We start from the raw sequence: 17289 nt of genomic DNA, 5'->3' as shown, positions 1-17289 counted from the left end.
GAAGGAAGGAAGGAAGGAAGGAAGGAAGGAAGGAAGGAAGGAAGGAAGGAAAGAAACTCATATAAAATGATGAGATAAGAGCAGTATGTGGGTCTGCGTGAGTGTCTAATCAGGAGGCTTGACCTGGCCTGGGCCTCCATGAGGGCTTTCTTGAGGAAATGATGTTTGAGCCAAGGCCTGAGTCTGACTGGTGGTTACTGAGCACAGACATGAAGGATCCTGCTGCAGGATGAGCACACAGGGGCTCATCGGCCCTTGGGAGATTTTCATCCTATCCTAAGAGCGGCCAAAAGCCCTGGAGAGTCTTAGGAGGCCAGGGGTGTGACTGTCTGCATTATGAATTTTCACCTCTGCCACAGTGTGGGAGGTGAACTGGAAAAGGACATGAGTAGTTCAGAGAGACCCGCTGGGAGCCCGGTGGTCTAGGCAAGAGATAGGATCATTGGGACTGGATAGGATGTCATTGTTTGGATTCCCCAGAAGCAGGTGATTCCAGGCCAGATCAGTAGGACTGGGAACCAAGACAGGGAAGGGAAGAAAGCTGGTAAATGTTGCGTCATCACTGTGGGCACGTGTGGAACACATGCCTCCAAGTCGCACAGGAGCTGGAGGATGCATCCACCAGTGTCCCATCAGTCAGAGGTGGGCCTGCTTCAGGGCACGCAGCTTTCATTCCCTTGCACTGCCAGCCTGCTGTGCTTAGGGACAGAATTGCCTCCAGTAGCTAGAGAAAGCCAGACAAAGAGATACTGGACCAGTGGGTGAAAGTGAGATTGGTTATGCCCAGAAAAGGTTAAGGCTAAGGAGTTACAAGCAGGTCCCGCTGCGAGGGCTGGAGAGGCGTACACCCATAGCAGAGCTGTGTGGCTGGGAGACACTGACCACACATGGTGATGAGCTGGATTGGGAGTGAGATGAGAGACGGAGAATCCAGGATGGCCCCCAGGTGTCTGACTTGAGCAATTGGAGGAAGAAGTAAAGGAAGATCAGTATTTTGGAGGAGAGGAGATAAAAAATCACAAATGTAGTTTTAGACGTGTAGAGGTGAGACTTCAGAGTGGGGATGAGGGCTGGGGATAAACCTCCGCATAGGCGCAGGTGAGGCTGAGGTTGCACCAGGAGAGTACAGGAGCGGGAAGGGAAGAGGACCCAGGAGCCAGCCTGGAACCCTCCCGGCCCTCATTTGTCAGGAGCAGCTGGAAGCAGAGGAACATGAGAGCGTGTGATCAGCAGAGGCAGCAACGTGGATGCTGCAAATGTGCTTTAGCCCATGCACTCGGCCACTGCGCGAGGGACAGGGACAGAACAGACATCTCTCCCACAGTGTGAGCCTTTGCTTTCCCTCTACCTGGCTGCACTTTCCCTCTGGCTCTGACTGCACTTGGGGAGCCAGACCATGGTCTTATGGCATTCATGGGGGCACCAGAGAGAGCCTTCTGATTTCCTGCTACCCCCGGCAACTGTGTCTGGGACAGGAAGAAGCAAGGCACCAACAAGGCCAGCCTGAGGTGCAGCCGAATGGCGGGTGCGCCCCACCTCCTCTCCCCAAGGACAATGCCTGAAATTCCGATGACAGCAGCCCTGAGATGGGGCCTAGAGTGCGAAGCCTCTCGGGGGGCTGATGGTGAACTTTCATTTACACTGAGAAGCAAGGGATGGTTATTGTAACACGAGATGTGTTTAAAATGTCCCACTGTTCTGCAGCGGTTCCAGGATGAGGCCCAGCTCCTGACGTGGCCCCTGTCCACATCTCCACCCCAAACACTGCCAATCAGCTCAACTCTCAACCAAATTGCTTGCAATTTCCTGCCTGTCCATTTCTTTCCTGCCTCCAGCTTTTGCACAAGCAGATCCCTCTGCTACAACACCATTCTCCATCTTCTTCCCTCTGAAACCACCCGCCTTTTCAGACTCCTCTAGGAATGATGTCTGAATGCCCATAGCTCCTCTGGCCAAGCGAGTCACCCCGACTCCTGCAGGAGACTGTTTCTCTCTCCTCGCACCTCTGCACTGCACTGTAAAGGTGTGTTTCCTGGACTGTCCCTGCCCCAGCCTGAGGCAGCAGCAGTGTCACCTTCCTTCTTCCCCAGTGTTTTTGACACAGGGCTTGCCAGACCGAGTATTCAGTGTGGGTTTGTCAACTGACTTACTGAGTGAATGAGGGCAGATACACGACCGAGAGCAGGGAGAAAAGAGAAAACAAAAGACCGCCAGCCCCAAGGACAGAGTGGGAGATGAGATGGAGCCTTGGAGGCAGGCAAGGCCCCTGCAGAGGACACAAATGCCCCCAGCTGCCCAGCTTGTCACAGATTAGCTGAGGCGAGCAATGTGGTCCTGGTCACCGGTGGAAGGATGCCCTCCAGGGTCTGGCTTTGGGGGAGAGAGGTGAGTCCCTATTTTCCCTGGCCCTCTGCTATGGAGTGTTGAGCCAGCTCTGCCTGCCTCACTCGGGCCCTGACTAGTGACCATGCTGGCTGGGGTTCCTGCTCCCCTCTGGGCACCCAGAATTCCTGTTGGGCTGTCACAGTTCGAGGAAGAGACTCTCCCCACCGTGGTGGGAGAGGGTCTTCTATCAGGCCGCTCACGGCTAGATCTGGTGAGATGAGCAGGGCTGAATGCCAGGCAGGAAGCAAACAGAGTCAGCCGGAGTCGGTGTCACTCTTCCTTTCTGGGGCTCTTGGGTAGAGGATTCTCCCCACTCCTCAATGTGCCCATTTTAAAGTGGGGAAAATAATCGGATCAACTTCATGATGCTGTCGTGGGGAATAAGTGAATTACTACCTGAAGAAGGCAGAAGCTCCTCTCGTGGCCTCTGTCCCAGCCCTTTGGTGCAGCCAGGCTGACCTCTGCCATGAATGGCTGGGGTCCAGTTAGGCGCTCAGCCCTGCCTGTGGGTGGTGCCTCTTCTGCGAACCTCTTGCCCAGTCACCTTACCAATGCCAAGTGCACATTCATATTACTCTAGGAAGTTGCACCCACGTCCATATCTCAATTCTGGGTTGACTGATCTGAGCAGAATTGGTTCTCTTTCTTCCCTAAGGCTCCCCATGCAGAGCAGCAGCCTTTTCTGCCAGGTCCTGACTGTGCATCCAGGGCCGAGAAAGCTCACTGGGGATTCCTGCTTGACTTCTGCCTCACACTCACTGGGGGGACCTGGGCAAGCCCTGACCATACCCCTCTCTTCCGGACCTTACTCTCCCTGAGAAAAGGGCTCCCCTGGCTTTGCAAGAGCTGCGGTGTCTGGCCAGGCCCTGGTGGCAGAACCAAGGAGGGCCAGAACGCAGGTGGGTGAAAGGGTGGCTCAGCTGACCCTTGCATCACAAACAGCTGTCACTGGGATCTGTTTTGCATATTGACCTTCTGCAGGGGGCATTTAGGAAAGGGGATCTGTTACTTTGAAAACATGGTTTTAAAGCCCTAAAGATGTCCAAGGACTCTGCCTGCTGGAAAAGTCTTCAGGTCTGCCGCACTGAGGGGGTCAGAAGCCGGGGCCAAGGGCTCCATCTGGGACTGTGGAGCGGGTGTGACGTCTGAGGAAAAAATCCCCTAAAAGACTAAGAGGAGAAATGGCCAAGGCCTAGATCTGGTGCCCAGGGGGCCTCTCTCAGCACCGAGGCTCTATCCTGGCACCTGTGTGGGGGACGGGACTGCTGGGGCTCTCCGCTGAGGGTGCAGGGTTAATGGTTAAGCTCCCTGGGGTAGAGGTTAATATTTGAATGCCAGACGAGTTACAGGAAACGCCACTCAAAGAGCTGTCACCGAGCCCGCCACACTTATCACAAATAAAAAATTAACTCTTCAGCTATTCCGGGTTAGGTGGCCAAGGTCTTACTGGCATTTTGTGGGAACATTTCACGGTCACCCTAATAACTGCATGGCCTGCCCCACAGGGCTATTTATTACTTTGTTTACAGAAGTCAATACCCCCTCAGAGCTGGCTGGTGGAAGGGCCATGGCTCTCCCCAGGGAAAGAATGTTCCAGAAGGACAGTGTGGTGACATGCAAGGCGTGGGTTCGACAGTCAGACAGACCTGGGCATGTGTCCTGCTCTGTCACACAGGTGCTCTGTGACCTTGAGCAAGACGCTGGTCCTCTCTGAGCCTTAGTGTCCTTGCCTTCAAGTGGGGTCATGCCATCCCTTTTTCCTTCTTGTCTGCCTGCTGGTTGCCCACTCCCCAGAGCATGGGTCCAGGAAAACAGGCTTTTTATTTTGTACCTTTTTTATTGAGGTGAAATTCACATAGCATGAAATTCACCATTTTAAAGTGAATAATTCAATGGCAGTTAGCACATTCATAATGCTGTATGTGGCCACCAGCTCTATCTCATTCCAAAATATCTTCATCACCCCAAAGTAAAATCCCTGTACCCATTAAGTCATCATTCCCCTCCATCCCTCTCCCCAGCTGCTGCCTATTACTAATCTGCTTTCTGTCTCTGTGGATTTGCCGGTGCTGGACATTGCATATCGACGGAAGCATTTGCTATGTGAGTTTTTGTGTCTGTCTGCTTTTGCCGAGAATAACGTTCTTGAGGTTCATCCACGGTATAGTACGAATCAGTTCTTCACGCGTGCTGGCTGTTACTGCAGTTTCTCTAACATTCCTAGCTCCTAGCTCCTTTCTGGAGTCTCCTGGCCCCCGATGCCCTCTGGCAGCCACGCCCTGGACCATCCTCCACGGCTGCCCACAGCTCACCTCTGCCCATTCTTCCCTCGGCACCACTGACCTTGGCTCATTTTTCCAAAATATGTTAGCTTATGTTCGTATAACATTCTAGACAATTTAAATTTTTAGTTCTTAAAACAGCTGTGCAATAAGCACTATAATTACTCCCATTTCATAGATGAGAAAACAGGCTCCAAGGGGCCCAGGATCACACAGAGCTGAAACAGGACTCCGCTTTGCCATCCAGTCTAATCAAACACAGCACAACTGAGCTGTGAATGACTGATAACCTCACCCTCCCGAGAGAAGGGTTTTCCATTAGAGAAAACAAACAAAAAAAGACAGAGATTGCTGCTGGCAATTAATCCTTAATTTGTTTGAAAGGTGGTGTGAAATGAAGAGCTTTAGGTCAGGTGCAGAAGAGTTCTTCGGTGGATGAGGAGGGTTCCGTGAGGGTGGCACACACTTTGTGCAGTCTCTGGAAGGGGAGGCACTTAGCTCCCCGTGCTCAGAAGCTGGCCTGGGGCTGGCCTTCTGGACATAGATGGACCAGCCTGCTCCAGAGAAGTGGCTGCTCGGTCTCAGGGCTGGAAGGGTTCTTCATTTCTTCATCTCATCTAGTGCAGACTTCATTCAGTGTCTGATGCTCTTCCCAGTCTCCTAATTCCATGACTCTCTGCTTGAATACTTTCAGTGATGGGCACCTCATCACTCTCAAGAGAGTTCAGCCCATCAGACAGCTTACGATTCCTGGTTCCAAGACTCTTTAGCTCTTTCTCCTGTGATGTGCTTTTAAATACCTTTGTTGCCCTGGGATTTCAGCTCCTCTAGCCCCATCCTGACCACAGCTCCTGTGTGTCCAGCCATCACAAATGACAGGGACACTCTCTTGACAAGACTGTAGGTCAAGCCATTAGCAAAGTTGAGGAAAACTCACCAGGCTGCCCCTTGGATGGCCTGGGGTTGGGGCCAGGGCTGAGCCAAGAGAGGCAAAGGGAGACACGATGCAACTGGGAAACAGGCTGCTGTGCAGGAGCTCGTCCTAAGCCACTGTGGGTTCTGTGGAGGAGAAAGGGATGAGTGGGGGTGAGCAGGGGTGGAGGTGCCTGAGAGATGGATGTGGCCGTCCGTAGGCAGAAGAAAGAGCAACCAGCAGCAGAACCAGAAGGTAGGAGAGGACAGACACAAGGGCAAGACAAAGAGGAGCTGTGGCTTCCCTAGTGACCCCATCAGCCGACGAAGTGAGCACCAGGGACATGGAGGGGTGTGAGTGGCCCAGTTCAGCATGGCCCAGCCTGGCCCCATGCCACTGCAGCCTGACACGTTGCTCCAGAAATAGTCCCAGATTTTTATCAGGCCATCTGAGCTTATTTATAAATAGAGGACTGTAGGATGGAGGCTCCATGCCAGGTAGACGCAGGGCAAACTCCCAGGCACTGTCCTGCCCTTTCAGATGGCCCTTTCCCCTCTCCCAGCCCTCCTCCCACCCACCCAGACCTGCCTCTGGGGCCACCTCTCTATCCCTGTGGGCAGGCCAGAGGAAGCTGACACTGCTGGGTCTGCTTCAGACCAGGGGCTCCACAAATATAAAGACCATGAATCTTTATCTATAAACCCCTTTGGGTGAAACTAGAACTTTCTCCATTTTCTGACTTTAATTCTGATTGCATTCTCCTGGGATGGCAGACATTTCTGGATCTTCCCCTGCAGTTTTCCCAGGGGGCTAGAGATTCACGTAGCACCACCGTGTTCAGGGGGATCTCGCCTGCGGCTGACGATGCTGTCAGTCACAGGTGGGGACTGGCAGAGCCGTCTATCCTGGGCCACTGGCCCCTCGTGTGCTTTGCTGGGAGGCATGGGCTTGGCAAGGCTGTATGTGGTCTGCCCATCTAGATCTGCCCCCACAGCCGTTTCTCCTCTGGGCCATCCCACCTCCTCAGGGCTGGCTGGGCAGCAGGGTATTTGCGCCCCTTCTGGAACCTTCCATGTCCCAACTCATCACTTCCCCTCCATCTCTCCCCAGCCTGTGGGAATTCTTGTTCTTTTTCTGTTTTTCCCAAGTGCTTTGATTATTCCAGAATACCTCTTCATCCCCCAGAGGCCTTTGGAAACCCAAGCCAGGAAGTTTCCCTGCCTTTCTCTGTGACTTCAATCTGAAGAGGAAGGAGAGAGAAAAGGCAAAAAAACAAAAACCAAAAAAGCAAAAACAAACAAACAACAACAACAACAACAAAACAAGAGAAGAAAAAAGAAGAGATGTATGGATCAGAAAGTACTCCACTGTACCCACGTATCATTTAATTCTCTCAAAAATCCTGGGAAATATTACTGTGCCCATTTTATAGATGAGGAAACTGAGGCTCATGGAGATTAAGTGTCATACCCAAGGTAGGCTTGGGTCCAAAGCCCATTCTATCTCCACCGCACCACCTCCCTCAACCTGGTATCCCATACCATCCTCCTGGGCCACGGACACTGGGGCAGGCAGCCCCTCCTCCCCAGGCGGTGTTTGTGGGCTGGCATTGTCTTCTCTTGGTTCCCCACTTAAACTTCCCAGCCTTCCATCCAACCCCCTCCAGCCAGACAGTTGGTGGCGGAGGTGGCCATCAGAGACAACAAGGGGTGGGGAGGTCTGCTCTTCACATGCTTTGGATGTGCCTGCCCACACAGCTAATGTATATTTCTTCTAGCCCTGGCTCTCCTGGGGCGATGACCCCTCCCTCGTGGCTCAGTAAGTGTGGCACTATTGACAAAGCTCCCCCATCCCCTATCTCAATGAAAGCTGCTCACCCCCGAGCCAGGCAGTGAACTGTGCTGCTCTGGAACTAGAACTGCCCAGGGTGATCCCCAGCCCTGGGCTGTGTCCCTTCCCTGCCATGGCTGCCTGGGAAGGCCAGAGCCAGGACAGGGATCCGAAGCTAAGCCAGGAGCGCTCTCCCCTGCCTCTCATTCACGCTTGGCTTGGGGGACTGGGGAGTCCAAGAGTGGGGTCCGAGATGCTGCATTCAAAGCCTGGAGACAGTGCAAGGCAGCCTCCACCGAGGAGGCCACACGGACTGCCCGGCTCCCCCAAGCCACATTCCCTCCAGCCCGGCTATAGCCACACGCCTCCTGTACTATGGTTTCCTTCGTACGTTTTCCTTTCAATCAATGGACTTTTAAAAAACTTAGCCTCATCCTAAACAATAGTAGCTATAAAATCACAGCTGTGATATGCTAGTTTTATAATGTTTCTAATACACATTAAATTTTCTTTTAAAAAGTGCAACTATGAAAAAATGTTCAACCATATACCAGCCAAAAGCACAGGCCACCAGCGAGTGGTGAGCTCACTGCACGCTGGGAAACCGTGGGTCTGTTCTGTGCCTTCTGTGCCCAGATGGTGCAGCCAGGGCTGGCAGAGAACAAGGCAGTGTCACTGGTTCTCAGGAAACGAGCGACGCTGTGTGGGGCTAGCAGCCAGGTCTTCTGCCACCGAGGCCAGCCTGGAGGAGGCAGCCTGCCCCAGGCTGGCGAGATGGGAAGCCTGAGTGGGATCCCAGCTCCATTATCACCAGCTCTGTCACCCACACGTGTCACGTCCCCCTCTTGGAGCCTCAGCTCCCTCCTCTCTGCTGTGGGGCAGTGACCCTACTGACCCTTGGGCTGTTGTCAACATCAGCTCCGATGTGTGATGTACATCCAGCACAGGCCTGGCATGGCCTGTCCCCAGGCGTCCCTGGGGGCCCTGCCTGACATGACCCAAGTTAGGAAGCTTCTCAGACGTGCTGGCACCGTCCACATCTGTCTGGCCAACCAGCCAGACAGCCAGCCTGTGGCTGGTGCCCTGACCTGGCCAGTCCAGCCAGCGCTAAATCTGTTTTTCCCCAAGTGAGGCAAAAGTCTCCTGCCTTTTTTCATGCTCTGGAAATGCCCCAGCTGCTTCCAATGCAAGAGAGGCTGACCCAAGCTGGCAGGGGAGCTGCAACTTGAAACGAGGCGTCCTGCTGCCACCCTGAGATGGCCGCAAAGGGAAAGAGGGCCCCGGGTCAGCCTCCGCCTCCCGAAACTCCAGGTGCCAGGTTAGGTCAGCATGGAGACAAACAGTGGGCTGTCCGTAAAGGGTCCTCAGGACCAAGTCCCTATCCCACAGGCATCTGGGTAGGCCCAGGGTTACCTGGCGGGCCCGCTGAGTTCCCGAGACCCTGCTCAGGCCCAGCCAGCAGCGCCCACTGCTGGAATGTGAACAGGCAGCCTCGGGATAGTGGCGGAGCCCTCCCTGGGGAGTGCGCAGCAGAGAGAAGCTCCCGCTCCTCCTCTTGCAGGTGAAGCTTCTGGAATATCCAAGGGGTTCCTCATCTCCCATATGCCTCCAAGGACACAGACCCCTGCTCCTTGGCCTCATAGATGCTTCCACTGTCCTATGAAAGCCCCACCCACACACGGCCTTCTGTGTCCCTCTCCAATTCTACCACGCCCTTGCTCATGGCCGCAGCCTGCCCTTATGGTTCCTGGGACTGCCCCACCTCCAAAGCCCCCACAGACATCGTGATTTCCGGACTGGGTTCCTTTCTGGGCCCTCCCACTCCTCCTCTCCCACTAGGGGGCTGGGCCTCTCTTCAGGGAGAAACAGGCCACACCTGCTGTGGCTTCCCCGCTCTAGGCCAGCATCCTCCCTGACCCAGGCCCTGGCCCTGCCCACCCTACCCTTCCCCACCCCCCCACCTCTCTCCAGTTCCCAGAGCCTGGCTTGAACAAGGAGGGCACTAGGCAGCTGGGGCCAGTGTCATCTGGAGACAGGTCAGGTGGGTGGAGGGCTGGGTGACGATAGCTTTCATCCCCTCCATTCCCTGGCTGTGTGGCCTGGGAAACGGCTTCTGGCTCTGCTTGATTGCCGCGTTTATGAAATGGAGGTAGAGCCAGGCACCTCGGGAACTGGAGGCACTGCCATGGGATTACATGAGCTCAAGTGTGGGAGGCGCAGGGCTCTTCCCCATCAGCACCACACCAGAGCTGACAGGCCCTGAATGCAGAATGTGGAAGTCAACTGGGTGTCAAGGTGAAAGCCCGTTTACGAGGGATGCCTGGCGGGGACTGGTGCAGGAGGCGGCGCTTCCAGCTGGCGTCCCTTCATTTGTTCATTAGCTGTGTTTGCTGAGCACCTGTGCTATGCCTGACCCATCACAGGCCCAGGAGCCTGCTCTCCTGGGCTCTCCGCCTGGTGGTGGCGGAGGCATCTGTACCCAGGCACCAAGGTGAAGACACAGCTGGCAGTGACCGCCACTGGTAGGTCTGTGACCGCCTGTCTCACTTTCTGTGAATTACTCCTGGGAGCCAGGGGGAGCGCTGAGCCTAGAAATGAGGAATGCTCAGCTGTGAGGAGCAGGGAGGCTCAGAGGGGAAATTCTCAAAGCAAGTCCTGGAACCGCTGCAGCAGCGTCTTTGGGGAATTCTTAAAATGCAGATTCCTGGGTCTGGCTTCACAAGGAGGATCTGGGGCCTAGAGATCTGCATCTCTCTGACAGGCACCCAGCTCACTCTGATGTAGACTGGAGGCTCACGCTTCTGCAATGGGACAGGTCGCCAGGGAGATTTCACTTAGAGGGGATGACGGGGCCAAGGACACTATGGATGCTCTGAGTCTGGTCAGATTAATGCCTGAAAATAGATTCTTGCTCCTTAAAAAGCTGAGCATTTGCCATCTGCGTACTCCCGCGACGTCTGCACACCGCATCCATCGCCCAGTCCCCAGAGCTAAGAATTGCCACCATTTAGGAGACTCAGCCTAGTCCAACCTCCTGAGTCCAGATGAGAAAGGAACAGGCCTGGGGAGGCCAGTGGGAAAGGGGTTGCCAGTCCCAGTGCCTGCTCCAGGCAGGCTTTTGAGGTGGGCTTTGAGCTCTTCCTCTGGATAGCCTCAGGAGGGAGGGGCTGGTCCTCCCAAAAGAGACGAGCAAGTGAGCAGGGCAGCTGGCAAGGTGGGGCAGGCCTGGAGCCCCGGTCAGCCGACTCGAGTCCAGGCTCTTTCTTTTTGGGCTCTGCCCTGTGCCACGTTCCCCAAACTGGAGGACCACTGACTGCGGCTCGCCTCATGGGTGTCCCTCAGCTCATTTCCAGCCCCTTCCAAGCCTGGCCCCAGCGATGACCTCTCAGAGGGCACGGGTTCCAGAAGTCTGTCTCAGGAAGCAGTTTCCCTGCGTGGCTGCCCTCGGATCAACTTTGGGAGGATTGGTGGGTGGTTACGTGAAATGATGTCTTAAAAGACAGTACAGTCACAACTCACACGCAAATATAAAATGAATACCTGCCGAACAGCCTGTTTAGTTTGCGAGGGAGTCAGGAAGATCTTATCACTGGTTCATAGAATTCAAAGTACCTGATATGGTTTGGCTGTGTCCCTACTCAAGTCTCATCTTGAATTGTAGCTCCCAGAATTCCCATGTGTCACGGGAGGGACCTGGCGGAAGGTAATCGAATCTTGAGGGCAGGTTTTTCCCACGCTGTTCTTGTGATAGTGAATACGTCTCATGAGATCTGGTGGTTTCATAAAGGGGAGTTTCCCTGCACGTGTCCTCCTGTCCTCCTGCCCACTTTCACGTAAGAAGTCCCTTCGCTCTTTCTTCGTCTTCCGCCGTGATTGTGAGGCCTCTCAGCTATGTGGAACTGTGAGTCCATTAAACCTCTTTCCTTGATAATTACCCAGTCTCAGGTATGCCTTTATTAGCAGCATGAAAACAGACTAATACAGTCCCATACCTATAAGACAGAATGGCAATATGAATTTACAAATAGATGCAAAGCTGGCTGAATACACAGGGAGGGAAGAGGTGAAATTAACCGTATTTCAACTGGACAATAATTACTGTGCCTATGGACGAGAATCATTCGCATTGCTGCCAATCATCTAGAAGTTACAGGGTTGCGGAGAAGCTCGAAGACAAAAGACCTGGCACCCCACAGAATCAGATAATCCAGAAAGCCGCACTTAGACAATGCCTAGTTTTGCACTGAAAACACCCAAGTGATTTTTTTTTAATTCATCTTAAAGTCTTTCAGTTTTCAGAAGTGGGCCACACATCTAGCTCTGAGCTTCCTAGCAGCCAAATCAAAGAAGGAACCAGCTTCAAATGCAGCATCTATGTATACTAGCTGTTCACAATAAGTTCAGCTTCTCACTGCATTGAGACCAGATTCTCCTTCTGGGAGGGGCCTCCTCAAGGGAACTCAAGTGATGCAGAAAGCAACATCCTCAACAATATTCTTGCCGCAAATAAGTGGTGACCGTTGTGGAGCTGTGTCCATAGGGCCAGGGCAGTGGCTCTGAGTGTGGTCCCAGCACAAACGGCATCAGCATCACTTGGGAACTTGTTAGAAATGCAGATACTCAGGCCCCACCCCAGACCTACTGAGCAATCTGTGTTTTAATAATCCCTCTGGGTGATTCTAATGCAAGCTGAAATTTGAGAACCGTGGGACAAGAGTTCTCAACCCTGCAGTCAAACGTTAGAATTACCTGGAAGGCTTTTAAAGGACATGATGCCTGGGCCCACCCAAACCAATTCGTGCAGGATCCCTGTGTGCCACACCGGCTGTGTCTATTTCTAAAGCTCCCCAGGTAGTCGTACCATGCAGCTGGGAGGAAGGCCCACTGCTGCTTAGTCGTTTAATGCAAACGGATTGGCCGACAGATGTGCCATCTGCTCCAGAGAAATCCAGACCTTCACTTGCAAAGCTTATGGGAGAGGGTGCCTTCCTTCTTTCCTTCTTCCCTTCCTCCCTCCCTTTCTTACTTTCTTCTGTCTTCAACACTGAGCACTACCACGTAGATGGCAGAGTCCAAGGGCCCGAAGAGGAAAAGGTGCATTAGACACTATTGGTTCCTGATCCCGAGGAGTCAGCACCTACTGGGAACTTTGGAAGTAGTCTAATGGGAATTCCAGGCAGGCGAGGGTGTCAGCGATGTGGACAGCCTGGTAGGGCAGCCCTCGGTCCATCCCCCATCCTTGTCTGATGCTGCTTTTCTTGGCAGGTTGTGAGGGGATGTGGGACAACATAAGCTGCTGGCCCTCTTCTGTGCCGGGCCGGATGGTGGAGGTGGAGTGCCCGAGATTCCTCCGGATGCTCACCAGCAGAAATGGTAACCACTCAGCCCATGGGGCCTGGCGGAGAGGCTGGGGGGTGGCCCTCTGGGTGGGGCCTCAGCTTAGAGGCAGGAGGCCAAGGAACCTTCTCTGAGGACAAGTATGGGTACAATGATGGGGGGAGATCACTGCAAAGAATCGGAAGCCTTGCTTGGGAATGTGGGGTGGACTCAACTCTCAGGATCTCAAGCAAGGGGGCGGGAGGCAGTGCACTGGGGAAGGCAGTAGGGGAGCCAGCCTGGGCCTGCTTCTGTCTTCCCCAGGCCCTTCAGCTAGGAGCGCTCTTCCTTCCTTCCATGTTTCTGTCCCCTTAGCAACTAGGGGCCTTGTTCCAGTCCCCATGTCTGGATCCCCTCCTGGCAGTGGCAGGCTCCCTAATGGCCTGGCCTACAGAATTCTTCCTTCCTCTGTCAGGCCCTGCTGAGAAACTGGCTCCCTGGGAGCCCCTGGCCTCCTGGGGCAGGGGGTTCTCTTACCAGAGGACAACTGCAGTTTTAAGAATTTTCCTAGTTGACTCACATTGATTAGAAGTCGACCACGCACTGGGCATTTTTATATTAACACATGGGCTCATTTAATCACCATAAACCACCCTGCAGATCACAGGCCTTTTCCCTTGATCCGGTAAAGAGTAATAATAACAGGAACTGAGAAAAGCTGTGCAGCTGCCCCTGTTTCCTGGTCCATGCAGGACAGGAAAGCTGCCCGATGAAGCCTGAACAAGAACAGGTGATTTAACACTAAAACCCACCAGCCTTTCAAAGTCAGGCAAGGCAAAGATGACCATGGGTCAGAGACTGTGGGAAGGCAGTGGAGATTCTTCTCACCACAATTCTGCTGTACATATGCACATGTGTGCACACTCACACACATATTTGGGGAACATGCTGCTCCCTCAAAGCCTCACTCAACACCCTACGCTATGGGAATTGGGGCGGTTGAGGTAGACAGGCTTGAACCCTGCTCCTCCACTTCCTGGCTTGGTAATGCTGGCTGCTGTAACAGACAATGCCCCACACCTCAAAGCCTTCATGCAAATTTGTCCACAGAAAGTCCAAAACAGGCCGGGCACGATGGCTCACGCCTGTAATCCCAGCACTTTGGGAGGCCGAAGTGAGTGGATCTCCTGAGGTCATGAGTTCGAGACTAGCCTGGCCAACATGGTGAAATCCCGTCTCTTCTAAAAATACAAAAATTAGCTAGGTGTGGTGGTGCACACCTGTAATCCCAGCTACTCAGGAGGCTGAGGCAAGAGAATCACTTGAACCTGGGAGGCTGAGGCAAGAGAATCACTTGAACCTGGGAGGCTGAGTTAGCTGAGAACCAGTTAGCTGAGATCGTGCCACTGCACTCCAGCCTCAGCGACAGAGTGAGACTCTGTCTCAAAAAAACAAAACAAAACAAAAAACAAAAACAAAAACTCCAAAACAGGAAACAGGTGTTCCTGATTAGCATGTAGCTCTCCTCCACACAGTGACTCCAGCACCCCACACCTCACAACTGTGGTGTCACGCAGTTTCCAGGCTGACTGGCAGAGGGGAAAGGACCCTGAGGACCACATGGCAGAGGTTCATAAGGGGCTGGCCTGGGAAAGACCCCACTCTGCCCACATTCCTTCGGCTAGAACTCAGTCACATGGCAACATCTAACTGCAAGGGACTTGGGGAAACGTCTTTTAGCTGGGTGCCAGTCAGCCCCAGGATCCGAGTTGCTCACTGTTGCTGAGCCTCAATTTTCTTGACTGTAAAATGGAGAAAATAAATAGACCTGCCCTGTAAGGCTGTGCTTGGAAGTAAATTTTGTCCCTTCTCCCCTACTCCTCTCCCTTCTTTTCCTTTTTCTCCTTCCCACCTTCCTTCCCTCACCCCTGCCACACACACCCCTGCAAGCTTACCAACTTTACCTGCCAGCGTGGCCCCTCCATGCCTGCCTCTGGGGTCCTGGGAGCTCGGGACACAGGAGATGAGTCCAGATGTGGGGGACCTAGAGCCCCAGGCTGGTCAGGTGCAAGGTCAGGCCCAGACTCGGCTTTCTGACTCCCGTGCAGTGCTCCTCCACAGCTGACGGGTTTTTCTCCTGGTGGAAAGGACTCGAAGCTCTTCTCCTTTACAGCCCTCCCCTTTCAGCCTTTCCAGAGCCACAGTGCCTCCGCCTCCCCCAGCACCTTCCCTTCTGCCCCTCTGCAGAGGGGACAGGCAGAGCTGGTGCTCACGGCCGCAAAGGGACCAGGTGCCAGTCCTGTCACATTCTTTCTCAATTAATTGCTTGAACCCCTCCCCGCCTCATTACGTAAAGGCTCAGGGTCTCCCTCTTGAGGCTCCCCCACCCTTGGATTGCTCATGGTCCACCGCAGGAAGCTCAGGGGTGCCCCGTATGTCCGCACAACGTGAGGGTGGAGGCTGGGGTCCTGTGCAGACTCTGCTGCAGTTTCTTCTCGCCGACACATGGTGTCGCTGTGGGGCTGCAGGGCCACTCCAAAGGCCTGCCTATTGGGCTCTGGGCTCGCTCCAGAGTGGTGGGGGCCACGTTGTTCATACCCAGCCTCGGGGTGGGTGGCCCAAGAGCACAGGTCAACACCTGTCCGGCCTCAATTTGTCACCAAGAACTCCCACCCACCCCACCTTCCTCCCCATAGATCTACTTCTGGGTCTCATGAGACCCCTGCCCCTTCATCTCCTGGCAGGAAGGCAGGCTTCCCTAGGTGGTGCCCCCGACCCTAACCCCAGGGGGAGCGCCCAGTGAGGACAAGGTGCTCTGGAAAATAAATTGATTCTCCTTCAGGGCACCTACTACATGGGTCCTGATGGGGGGTGGGGTCCGTGTGACTGGAGAAACCGCAGGCCGATTCTGCCCCCAGCTGTTTCTGTTCATGCCAGGCCTAGAATGCTCCCTCAAGGGTGTATTCCTTTGACTCTGAAAAGGACGCTGGTCTTCCAGAGTTCCTTATCAAAAGACACATTTCCCCAGCGGTGTCCCCTTGGCCCTCTTTCTCTTCCTACTTAGTGAGGATCTGGCCTTAAAGCTGCCATGTTTTCCAACCTAATTAGGGTCCCGGAGTCTTTTGAAAATCAGATAAAAGCTTCGGACTGGCCTTTCCCCAAACTGCATACACACACACACACACACACACACACACACACACATACACACATATGCACAAACATCCTTTCGGGGGTCCCCTGCGGTGCACACTGGCCTGTGCCCAGTTAAGGTTCCCTTACCTATTAGGAATTCAGCCCTGGGGAAGTGGGGAGGCAGCTCCTCTGCAGCTCTGCAGAGTGGAAGGCGGGGGCCCTGCCCTGTTAGCAGCTCTGGGCACCTGGCCTGGGTCACATGCAGCATCTGTCTTGGGAGTCCTGCTGGGTCAGTGAGGAGAGGGCCCCAAACAGGCAGGCGTGCTGCCCTGGGCGAGCCCACAGGGAGCCCAGCCTCTAGGCATGCGCTGTCTGATAACCTTCGATTCTGGCCTTGGGGGAGTTTGTGTTCTCTTAAATCGCCTTCCCGTCCACTCAGCCTAAATTTGACCACCGTTGTTTCCCATCTGACAACCTAACTCCTCTGATTTAATTCCAGAAACCTCCCCACCCCTCCCCTAAATTCCAAGATTCCAAGCCCCACCCACTCCTGCCTATTTTAGAAAGGCCAAAAAGAGAGGGGAATGATGCCTCGGTGCCTGCTCTGTGCCTGGCACCAGCCTGGGCATTTTCCATGTGCTCTCATGTTCCCTGCTCACTCTTGCAGTGTGGGTGATCATTTTGTGGCACAGAGAAATGACGCACCGAAGGTCATGCAGCGACCAACAGGCTGCACTGGCTTTCAGACTCAGATCTGGCTGCTTCTAAACCCGGGCTCCCGGCCTCCTGAGGCTTCACAGGGCAGACATGCCCGGATCTCAGAGGACACGGTTTCCTGGTACGAACGCTGCCCCTGAGACTTCAGGAAGAGGGCCCGGTGGGGGGCAGAACAGTGATGGCATACACTGTGGCTGGGCACCATAGCCCAATTCTGGGCCCTGAGGTTCTGGCCTGTGAAATGGGCAGCAGCACCTCCCTCAGTGGGGCACTGTGAGGATTAGACCCTAAACCCTGTGAGCCAGGAGCCCAGTCCCTGGGGTCTGTGTAAAGGAGCATGCCACGCTCAGAGGGGCTGTCAAGGCTCCAGTGAGAGCAAAGGGGTGGCAGGGCTCCCACCTGCAGGACTCGGCCATCAGCACCCTGCACGCTGCAACGCCTACACCGAACCGAGCTGGGGAGCCAGATCCCAGCCCTCCTTGGCAGCTTAGAGTACAGAATGCAGCCCGGCCATTCCACCCGAGGAGGGAAACTCCTCACGGTGGCCTTCCAAGACTTCCTTCCTGGCTGGTGGCTCCCTTCCGCAGGCTGGGCTCCTGCTGTAAAAGCTCCAGTGGGGAAGCGCTCTCCGCTTCCCTAGGAGAAGAGTTCAGGGCAGGCTCTTCATCCCCATTCAATTTGCCTTTCTGTCCAGCCAGCCAGCCCGCGTTT

At 54.3% G+C, this 17289-nt stretch overlaps 1 protein-coding gene and 1 long non-coding RNA gene across 2 annotated transcripts in view; one reads left to right on the top strand and one right to left on the bottom strand.

The window, feature by feature from the left end:
* SCTR (secretin receptor) overlaps nt 1-17289 on the top strand; it is a 79552-nt gene that overhangs the window by 29832 nt on the left and 32431 nt on the right. The window contains exons 3-4 of the mRNA XM_011941629.1: nt 12676-12824; nt 15475-15488. Of these exons, the coding sequence (XP_011797019.1) occupies nt 12676-12824; nt 15475-15488 (163 nt within the window). The remainder of the gene's footprint in view (nt 1-12675; nt 12825-15474; nt 15489-17289) is intronic.
* On the bottom strand, nt 4203-15197 carry LOC105511499. Its single transcript, XR_001001723.1, has 2 exons — nt 14682-15197; nt 4203-5726 (listed from the first exon to the last, which is right to left on the bottom strand). It is a non-coding gene; the product is annotated as an uncharacterized LOC105511499 (long non-coding RNA).

The sequence above is a fragment of the Colobus angolensis genome, unplaced genomic scaffold, assembly GCF_000951035.1.
Source record: "Colobus angolensis palliatus isolate OR3802 unplaced genomic scaffold, Cang.pa_1.0 Scaffold20, whole genome shotgun sequence".
Taxonomy (NCBI): domain Eukaryota; kingdom Metazoa; phylum Chordata; class Mammalia; order Primates; family Cercopithecidae; genus Colobus; species Colobus angolensis.
Note: the sequence above shows the minus strand (reverse complement) of the source record. Positions and strands in the feature narration are given on the sequence as shown.